This window comes from Choloepus didactylus, chromosome 1, assembly GCF_015220235.1.
Source record: "Choloepus didactylus isolate mChoDid1 chromosome 1, mChoDid1.pri, whole genome shotgun sequence".
Classification (NCBI taxonomy): Eukaryota; Metazoa; Chordata; class Mammalia; order Pilosa; family Megalonychidae; genus Choloepus; species Choloepus didactylus.
In genome coordinates, this window is record NC_051307.1 from 86,300,438 (window position 1) to 86,311,760 (window position 11,323).

At 37.1% G+C, this 11,323-nt stretch overlaps 1 protein-coding gene across 3 annotated transcripts in view; it reads right to left on the reverse strand.

Annotated features, from left to right (window-relative positions):
* GSK3B (glycogen synthase kinase 3 beta) overlaps window positions 1-11,010 on the reverse strand; it is a 280,899-nt gene extending 269,889 nt beyond the window's left edge. For 2 of the 3 annotated variants that reach the window (XM_037836228.1, XM_037836219.1), the window contains exon 1: window positions 9,889-11,006. In XM_037836228.1, the coding sequence (XP_037692156.1) occupies window positions 9,889-9,976 (88 nt within the window). In that variant the 5' untranslated portion in view covers window positions 9,977-11,006. Of the gene's footprint in view, window positions 1-9,888 lie in introns of all 3 variants that reach the window. The other variant, XM_037836235.1, reaches the window with a different exon arrangement.
* Window positions 11,011-11,323: the final 313 nt, after the last annotated feature.

Genomic DNA, 11,323 nt, shown 5'->3' on the forward strand with positions numbered 1-11,323 from the left:
CTTTCTAAAATTAAAATAACATTTTTTTAAGGAAAAAGGACTGAGAAGTGCTTGGTATAGGAGTAGAATGAAACCATGCGCTCTTAAAGAGGTAAAAGGCACAGGCTTCACTGACACTGACGCACTCTGCGCCTCTGATCTCTCAAGAGAACAGGTTTTCTCATCTAAGATGTTAGAAAAGTGGAAAGTAAAAGGAAAAAATAAATTTTTTTCTTTCCCATGAAATAAGCATGAATTTCCAACAAGAACACAGATAATATCCACTTGACACTATAGATCATTTCTTAAATACACAAACGATGGGAGATATTTTTAATGTGCTAATTGCTGATTACTTATGACTACCAACATTTTCCCTCAAGTTGCCAAGAAAGGAGCTCTCTCATCTTTGCACTTACTCTGCATCTAACTCACATTCAGAAAATTAAGGGTTTAGTAACCTACTAGGATGAAAAACAAGGGCAATTTCTTTAAATCTTATTTTAATTCTAACACTCTCATACTAAAGCCAATGTTAATTTAGGTATGAATATACAAAATGGAATTCCAAAATAGAAATAATTAACCTCTAACAAATTCAGCCAAGCTCTTCTCATTTCACTAATAGCTATCTTTCCATCTTTAGCTGTAGTACTAAGTCACCATTCTCTCCTCTGTAACCATCCCCCTCCCAAAAAAAAAAAAAGATTTGGGTTTAAAAAACAAAACAGAACAGCCAAGCAATATAAGAACATCTCAGCAACGCTTCAGACACGGAAACACTTTTTTTAAAATGGCAGCAACACATCTCTCTCTAACACACCTTCTAATAATGAGACCCTACACAAAGTAATTTGCCAAAAGCTCCCCTAATCTTTATTCCAATTTCTAAAGTTTCGAAGTTTTGAAAACTCTGAAGAAACCTATAGCTTCCAACTTTTTCTTTCATGACGCAGAAAGAAATTCATTCAACAAATATTTAGTGTCTACTAGGTGCCAGACACCATTCTAGGCACTGAGGATATACATCAATGAATAAAATAAACAGACAAAAAGCCCTGCCCTCATAAAGTTTACATTCCAGTGTTTCAACACACATAGTAAGTAAAATATGGCATATCATTATCTTTTTCAAAAGGCAAAGCCAAAAAAAGAAAAAAACGAAAAAACAAAAAAACAACTGTTACACTTTGGTCATCTCTGAGTTATGAGACAGCAAGTGATATTTTCATTTTCATACTTTTTATTTTCCACAATGAAAATATTTCTTACTATATGCTGAGGACTATTCTAGGAGTCATGGGGAAGACAGTTCCTATCATCAAATAACTGACTGACTAACCATTCTGTTCAGATTAAAAATTAAAGAAATTTGAAATTTTTTCCCCAAAATTCCACCTATTTCATGGGGCTGTTGTAATCCGCTTGTACTTAGAAATTCCACTTCTATGAATTTAATCTAGAGTGACTGAATGCAATGACAGGTTAAATGGCGTATTCAAGGTTACTCTGTAAGAGCTAAAGATTGAAAACAACTGGTTAAACAAACTAGGGTGTCTTCATACAAAAGATAATACTCAGCCAAATATAAAAAAAAAAAAAAGAAGAAAAAGACAAGTTTTATGAATTGATACAGAACAATCTCCAGTACATATCAAGTGGGGGAAAAAAACAAGATGCATAATAATGTGTATATAGCATATGACAACAATTCTCTAAAACGGAGAAAAAAGAATATATATACTTATTTGTTTGTTATACACAGCTATCTATGGAAGTATACACAAGAAACTGGAACTGTGGCTCTCCAGGAAAAGGAACTAGTAGTTGCAGATCAGGAGCATGGGGAAGACTTTACTGAATATCTTTTAAATTTTGAACCACGTGGCTATGTTTTATGTTTTTAATTTAAAGGAATATATGTAAATAAGCATGTAATTGTCTAGCAAATAGTATCCAATTAAAAATAGTACTACAGTTATTATACACATTATACAGATATAATATATGCAATTATATGGCATTATATAAGCCCTACCAACTCAAAGTTTGCCCCTTCCCTCTAAAATTTAAATAATGTGCATAGTGTAAAAGGTCTGGAATTCCAATAGGAAAACAACTGCCCCTATAATGTAGTCGGTCTAATGCCAGGCATAAATCAAGTACCTCCAACTCTGTCTCCACAAACTCAAAAATCTAGCAGTAGGAATTTATTTGATAACCTCAATAACCTCAACACAAATCATGAAGTGATTAGTCAATTAAAAATAATTAACTGATATTATTAAATAAAGGGAAGTAGAGGAGGGGAAAGAAATCTAAAACATCCACCTTGAGCTATATTAGCCAATTAGGTCCTTAAGAATTCCTCAAACCTCCAAAAGAAGAAAAAAGTACTTTGCCATGATTGTCCTTTTTCTTCAGAGCAACAAATAAGATACCTACCTTTTCAAGTCGCATTACACAGGCCAAAAGTGTATTTGATAAAGTTACTCTCTAAATCGCTAATCGTAACTCACAGGAAAACGTAAATAACTCTAGGCTGTGCCTTCTAACCCTTCCACAAACAGAAGACATGGGCAAGTCAAAATCCAAAAGCAACTCCATATATACCACAAGAGGAAAAAAAATAAGACAACAAACCTTAAATCACATAAAACTCTATTGCTGAGTAATACATATAGGTGGACAATGGGAGAAAGTTGGAAACAATACCCTGAGCAAGCATACTAAAGACGTTAGTACCTTAACACATTAATGACATCCAACTAAAGGTTGCTCAACTAGACAGAAATGACCAAATTCTCTTCCTCACCATTTCAGTGACCAACAAATTAAAGGATGGTTGATGTAGTGAGAAGTTATTGCAGAACTCCCAGGAGGAAGAGACTTTCCTGTCCTGCCCCCTTAAAAGACAGTGAAGTTAGTATAATTTAACCTTCTCTACATCAACATCTTGAAAAATTATCAGTGATTGCCCCTGGAGCTGTTTGAGCCTACACTAAGTAATCCCAATATGCTTGTTTTCCTGAATTGTGTCATTTCTTTTTGGCAGGTGTAATGTTAAATGTTATTTGTGTATGTCCATTCCACTCCAATTTGTGGCAGTTTAAAAAAAAAAAAAGAACAGAATTAATTAGAATTACATGTAAAACAATAATAAAGAACACAAAATAAAAGTCTAAAGTACCAACTGATAAGCAAACTATATGCTCAATCTGAAATCTGTGGATTTTAACTGCCCAGGAGATTTTTGGCTTATTTCCTAATGGTCAACTACCAACCAATTTCTAAATATGTGGGTTCCAAATAATCTAATTTCACACTGATGCAAAAAATTCTTAAAAAAAAAAAAAACAAAACCTGAAGGCTATCAGTTCCAGGAATAAGCAAATGTCCAGTATATACTTAACTAATTGGTTGTAAATATAATTAAAAAAAAAAATACCGCATGATGTTTGCTGCCATATATTAAAAAGAGAAGTAAAATATTTCACAAGCCACTGGAAGAAAGATGAAGAGAAATAATAATTCTTAATAGTGGTAGTTTGGAGAATCACCTAATATTATCTGGGGATATAAGTATACCAGATTTATTTAGCAACTGTCATAATATTCAATAGAAATCAATGCTCTGATTGAACACTAAAATATAAAGGTAAAAAGTACCTTATATTATTTACTTTTCTTCTTTTGCTGGCATTAACCCTAATATTTTCATTTTCAATGAATCTTTTGAGAAGTTTTCCCTGAAATCTTTTAATATTTTTATTAAGAATTTTTTTTCAGTAGAATTATAAATGGTTAGTGCATTTGCTAATGGGCATGCATGCAACAAATTTCAAAAGCAGTACTAACAATGTGTTACACAGTTGAAATCACCACAGCACCATCCTAAACTCTACACTGCTAAATCATCAATGAAAAACGACCCTAAGATTAGCTTATTTCTGCAATCCAAGTGTTCAAGTAACAGCAATCCATTCTCTATAACAGATACAATAAAGAGCAAGGGCTATGGACTCAGAACGCCTGGCTTTAAATCCTAGCAAAGCACTTCCTCAACAGGTAACAACGAACAAGTTTCTTCATCTCTCTGAATCTGATTTAACTCATCAATTAAGTGGGGATAATAGTATTAGCTATTTTTCAGAGTTGTTGTGATGATTAAAATGAGATATTGCATGTAAAGAATTCGGTAGAGTGTTTAGTACACGGTAAACACTCAATAGGCCTATCACATGTTAAACACTTTCTTATTCATGGCCACTTTCTATTTACATTTAGCTTCCTAGGCCAAGGATTTAGGCATGATACAATTAATGATAATGAAAAAACAGAGTAGAAATGTTACTGCTTTGTACCAATGTTAATATTTTTTGCCTGCATACCATCTTTCTGACTTTAGGGCAAGCCTATTTAATCCTGGACCTGTGAGTTCTTTTAAATTACAGACCATCTAAAAAACAAGTTTCCAAAAAAACAATAAAGGATATTTCTTATCTTATTGCTCTTTCCTCATAAATGTTTACTTTTTATTACTAAATTGATTTGAAAGAACTATTAAGAAATTAACAACTCCAGAACAAGTTAATAACAGAACAAGTTAAGGATTCAAATTTGTGCCACTGTTAGTCACGGTACCCTGGAGACAAAAGGAAAAGTGACTGTGGCAGAATTAGTTTCAAGAAAAACAATACATCGCTGCCTCAATAGGATCGAACCAAAATGCTAAAAAAAAATTTCAATACAAAAATGTAAGATTCAACCACTTACAAAATTGTAACTTAGAAACCCTTTGAAACTAAACCTTTCTCCCCAAATATAAGCAAATTTGGGAATGGAGATTAAAAGCTAAGAACCTGCATCTACAAAGATGTGTCTTTTATACCTTGTACCAGACCACGTGCATTAGAGACACAAGTATATACTGGAACAATTTATTTAATGCCATTATGTGCTGGGTATTAATTCATTTGACAAAAAGCAGAATAAAAACTCACTTAATAATTCATAGAATAAAGATTCCTTTATTTTATCAATTTAATTGTAGAAAACTTTTGGGAAACAATTAAATTGCTCTCCTGTAACTCTATTGCCAGTTTTTTCTTGCTGTTCTATTCAAGCAGGTTTTAATATAAATATACATTTTTTTACATTACATTCAAAGACTCTTAAATGCAAGGAAGATAATCCAAGATGGGAGCAAAGACTGCAACCTCTACTTTAAAATCAACTAACCATGAAAGTAAAATGTTTCTATCCTTGAAATCAAGCAAGATTCTCTCTTTCGTCAAAAAAAAATTTTTTTTAATTAAAAAAAAAAATCAGCTAGAAAATAATGTTAAATGTTGCAACAAATTCATTTACTCGTGGTGATTATGTTCTTAATCCAACAATATCCGGGGAATCAGGTTGGTACTGTTAGTACCAGCATACACTGTCACACCCAACTGCTCTGTCCTTCCATTCTCCACTGTAGGGTGGAGCATCACAAGGGGTACCAAAGTCTCACATCCTGCCCATCCCCATCCCTGTCTCACAAGCTCACTGAGTTCTATTAAAGAATGGAACTGTGGTACCAGGGTCAGGAATGCATGCTTCACGCCCTACTCTATGCAAGAGCTTCCCCAGTCTAAGACTCTACTGCTGGCCCTTACTAAAAACTCAGGGTTTACCAGCCTTGCTGTTCTCCAAAATAGTATCTCATACCAGCAATTCAAGTCCAGTACAAAAGAAAGAAAGCACAGTTTGCAAGTCCTGATTTCCAGCTGAACTATACACCAGGAAAATGGCACTGTCTTCTGCTTACTCAATATGGTCCCCAGTCAGCCATAAATTGGTTTGTGAATCTTTGGGTTTCCTTTAAGTTCTTTCATAGTGCCAGTGCATTATGGTCATTTCACGATCAGCATTCTACAGACTCATGCAACAAGAGTTTGCAATTCTTATTTGAAAGTCATAGTATTTTAACAACTCTGGGTAAGTCTGGTTGAGAAAGGAATGAGAACGACTAAAATAAGGTTCCAGTTTTCAGCCTCACACAGGAGCTCTCTTCCACGTTAACATGAATACTCAAGAAATAAGCTAAATTCTAAAAACATCTTCAGATGTCATAGACTAAATTTTCTTGGAGAATAGAGGGACTCTACGTTACTACCTCCTGGTTTTAATCACCACACTACTTAATGCTGCAGAGTAATATGTAGCTACTATTAATTATTCCCTCTTCACTAATAAAAATTATCTGAAAAACTTTTATAGGAGGAAACAACTTAAATGATACTCACTTTTTTCCTCTGTCCAAATCTTAGATTTAAGTATGTAACCTGGGCAGTTAGCTAAATTTTCTCCAATAGTATACAAAAGGATTTATTACTAATATTTTAACCAAATTCACCATAGACACAAACCCTTACTTTTTCTACTGTGAATAAAATATGTGATTCTCAAGAAGGAACTGTATAGATACTAGCACGTATTTAATAACATATAAACCTGGATGTGAACAAAAAAGACATTTGTTTCATCACAGTAAGTAAAAAGAAATACTCGAATATACTGATTTAAACTAGGGATAAATACCTTAACTCAAAAAAAGAAGGCAAAAAAATACTCATTATAAAATCAACTTTAAATTTCTGCTGGAGCTTTCACAAATCAACTGAAGGCTACCATTATTATTATTATTATTGTAACTATAATTTTTAAAGCACAGTTTACCTAAGAATAAGCCACAGTCTAATCCCAAAAAATTTCTTTCATTGTTTTCAAATAAATTACCATGGAACTAATATAACTAGGTTTCAAGTGTGTGACTTTTTAATCTCCTTTAAAACTTATTTTCTTTTTTAGGATTTCAATGGAAAGCATTTAAATAAAAGCCCTAAGTTTATTGTTCCCAAATATAAATCCGCATTTCTGGTGTACAAAATTTAGAACTCTAAAATTAATAGACTGGAAAGTTAAAATATCATTGCCAGTAACTGCTGTCTGCTAAAGTTCAAGGGAATCTATTGTATATTAAATAACAAAAAGGGAACTCATTCACCCTCATCTCAGCATTTTCTCAACTTTCCCATTACAATTAACAATACATATAACACAGTGCTCAAGTCTACCAAACCAATAACATCAGAATTTATTTTTAACTCCTGACTCCTTCACAAATATCCCCCTCCGACCCAATTCAAAGTCCTGAAGTTGCTCATTCACACCCTCTCAAATCTATTTCTTTCATCCCATTTTTATATTTTACTTTATTCCCCCCATCATTCACAATACACACTAATATCTCCCATCTCCCTAAAAAGGCTCTAATGTCTCTCATCTAATCAGTTGCCAATTCATCTTCAAATATCTTGTTCAGAAGTCTACAATGAATCCTGACCATTGTTTAAATCTCAACCAACCACTTATAAGCTCCCTCTGCTCTCCAGCAGCTAACTTTATTATATTTCTCAAATTCTATCTCTTATTTTCCAACTTAGGCCCCTTTAATTCAGATTTGCCATCTTGCTGCTGCCTCCCACACAAAAATCACCATTTCTGTGCCTCTGTCCATTCCTTTCATCTAGAATCCTTCATGCTTCTCCATCAACTCAAGACATTGCTTCCTTTAAAATCTGTCTTAAAACTCACCTTCTACAGAAAGTCTTCCCTCTCCAACTCATCTGCCTCAACCCTTTTATTCTTTTGTCACTCAGAACAAAGGATTACACTTGTAGTTTAACACCTGCAGTCATGAGTGCAATTGTTTTCATTTTATCCCGTAAGTCTTCCTCCACAACTAAATGATAGGCTCATGAGGCCAAAGACCTTAACTTATGAATCTGTTTTGAACAGGGTCCCTTAGTATCCTAGCATTCAAATAACTTCTTAAGGACTCCCCTTTCTTCTAAAAATGCCCTTCAAATCAAGGTTTTCAAAAATACATAATTAGCAGAAACTCTAACTTTTTAAACGTTAAATTAATCAAGCCAATAGTAGAAAACCAAACATTTAAATCTACACTTTCTAAGTTACTCCAACCTTAGTCAACCAACACCCATACCACCAAGAATTAGGAGTCATTTTCAAAGAAACTCCTGGAAACAAAAGGAAAAGTCCAAAAATTTAACATAATAAGCTATTCTGTTTTGTTCTCCGAAGCCGATTTAATGAATTAATTACCTAAATTGATCTTGAGTACTTTTTAAAGTTATTACCAAGATGTTAAAACATACAAGCACTTCAGTACCACAAGAGGCTCTTAAGTGGCTATTATAAGATTTGCTTCACCATAGCTGAAAATTACCCCAGAATTTTAAACAATTCCTTTCAAGTGACCCCATGAGGTACTTCGAAAGCTTGACCATTCCTTTAAAGATGCATAATCAGCTTGCCTCTTTATATACCCTGCATTCTCTAATAGCTAGTCACCGGGGGAAAAATTAACTTTCAAAAATAATCTCCCATTCAGCTATATCCTTGGACTACGCTGTTTCAGGCAAGTTCCAAAAGCCAACATGATTTGCCTGAATTCAATAAAAAATGATCATTTTATACTGCTTAGGGATACATTTTCATGTAACAGGATATACTTAAAAAAAAAAAAAAAAAAAAAAAAAACCTCAGTTCTTGAGTTTCTCTTTTTCTAAGCAGCAAGAGTTTGTCTCTGACCTCATTATGCCCCTTTCGGGAGGAAAAAGGAAACAATACACTCATTTCAGACAAATTCTGGTAGTATATTTAAATAAGCTGTCATTAAGCACCATATCAAATATACAGTAAACATCTCCACAAACAGAGATACATTGGAACACTGGATACTTAGTATATCAACTACCTCAAGAACACAGAATTTTCAACACAAATCCAGGGCAAGAGGACAGTCTGGCAACAACCCCGACTGAACACAGCCCAAATATTCCTCTTCTATCCAGGGGCACAGGCTTCTGCAAAGCTGTAGCAGAAAGAACTAAATCCATATTCTTTTAACTAAATCCATGTTCTTGCTAAATGAAACAGGAAACCCATGTAAGAGTATTTTAAATAGTCCTAAAAAGAAACCCCTGTACTCTAGAAAATTTAACAAGTTATGAATGCAATGGCATCCCAACACTGAACTTAAATGACAATGAATCAGTGACAATTAACATTTACTTTAGTATCTACAATATGACTTTACAAACCTCAAAACTTGGACTTACTTCCAAGTTACCTTTCGATTAAACAAATTAAGTAGTGGTAAACTGGTAATGTCAAAATAGAAGAATAAAAGGCATTTTAGAGCTGCTACTACTGCTGGATAGCTATCGGTTCCCACAGGCCCCTTTGAAAGGGTCATCTTCAAACGTGAACGCTCGTTCCTGAGCAAGTTCACCCCCGGATAAAGAACAATACTTTGTGTAGTCATACAGGCAAGGAAAAAAAAAAAAAAAAAGTAAGGAGGCTGTGACATTTAAAGCCTCTATTAAATATACAAAACTATATTTAATATCCTCCCTCATTTAAAAAAACATACACTCTGCAAACGTACATAATGGCTTATGAAACAAGTCTTGTCCTCTTTATTCAAAAGGATGAGCGAGTAAACACTTCCATTACTATTTTAACGTGGAAACACCCAAACACTTAATAAAGCTGACTACTAACAGCAAGAAAAGTACAAAAAAAAGAAATGTTTCAAATCAAATCATCCAAATAAAAATCATATTCTGCCAATTCAAGGTTAATGAGACCGGGGAAGGGGAGATCAGAGGAGAAAAGAGGGAGCTGCCTCATCCTTGACTGGAGGCTGGTATTGCCCTTTTCCCATTATCCAGACTGTTACATCAGGAGGTCCAAAATTTTTAAATCTTGGCATTTCAAGGTTTCATATGTTAAGGGTGAGGTGGCGAAGGGGTGTAAAATAAAATCAATACTCACTGCTAACTTTCATGCTGCCAAAAGCTGAAGGCTGCTGCACTGGCTTGCAGCTCTCCGCAAAGGAGGTGGTTCTGGGCCGCCCTGACATGATCCTCTCTCCCCGAATCACCTTCTTTTCCTTCCTTCCTCGTCTTCCTTTTGTTTTGTGTTGGGGTATTAGGTTAACGATAAATGCAGCATTAAGTTCTCCCACAAGAAAAATAAAAACGAAGACTTCGTCCTCTTGGCTTTTCACTCCTTTCGTATAGCTATAAAAAACGATCGATGTATTTCTCCTTCAAGACAGATAGGTACGGATATTTCACATACAGATGATTTGGGGATGGGAAAAAAAATACAATTCTTTCCCCTCCCTTTCCTGGGGGAGGGGAGGAAAAAGAGGGATCCTAAAAAATATATATATCACGTGAAACGGAGGCAAATACTTGATTGAAAATAAGTACTTTGAATATTATATATTCCTCGGGGATTTTTTTCCGAGTCAATGAAGAAGGGAAGCCGCGGAAGGATCACGAGTCTCACGCTTGAAGAGAAGGGGGATGGGAAGGAGGGAGGGAGGGAGAGGGAGGGGGTAGCTCGGAGATGCGACGGCAAACGCTGCGGCTCCGGCGGCGGTGGGATCCGGCGGGCTGACGGCAGGGGCCCGGCGAACTAGAGGGCGGCTGAGTCGCGAGTCAGTCAGAAGCGGGCGGTGGCGGCAGATCCTCTCCTCATTGCGCCAGGAGCAGCTGCAGGCGGCGGCTGGATCCAGCGGCCATGGCGGCGGCGGAGGCAGCTCCCTTCAGACCCCAGGCAGAGGCTCCTCGACTGCTCCCCATACGCCGGGGACATGGGAACCCAGCAACCGCTTCCGTCCCTCGGGGCCCCCTCCCCCTCCACGGCACCAGCGCGGCCGCCCTCCCGCCCCTCGCCGCTGCTCGGTGCCCGCTGAGGAAGTGTCCGCGCTTTGCCCCCAGCCCGAAGCCTTGTCAGCGGCTGCGGGGCCGGCTACTCCTCGCTTCCCTCCTTCCTTCCTTCCTTTGTCACGGCCCGGGCAGCGGCGTCGGCACAAGCCCGCATTCGCCCGGGTCTGGGGCTGCTCTGTGAGAGGAGCGTCGTCTGCGCAGCCGCCTAGCTCTTCCTCACTCCCCCTCCCCCCTCCTACTCGTCCTCCGCCGCCTTCCTCCCCACCCAGCCTTACACCGCCCAGCGCCCCACCGCCCGCGTAACAGGCGTCTGGGAATCGCCGGCCGAGCCCCGCACCCGCCCACTTGAGCTGAGGAGCCGAAGACCGAGCGGGGCCAATCACGACGCCGTTTGTTTGCGGCTCCTCCGGAAAAACCCGATCAGCCTGAGGAGCCAATTAGAAAGTGTCGCTGGTAATCCACGCCCAAAGAACGGAAATTGCCGAGGATAGCCGAACGGGATAAAGGTGGATTCGCCTTGTTCTGTGGCT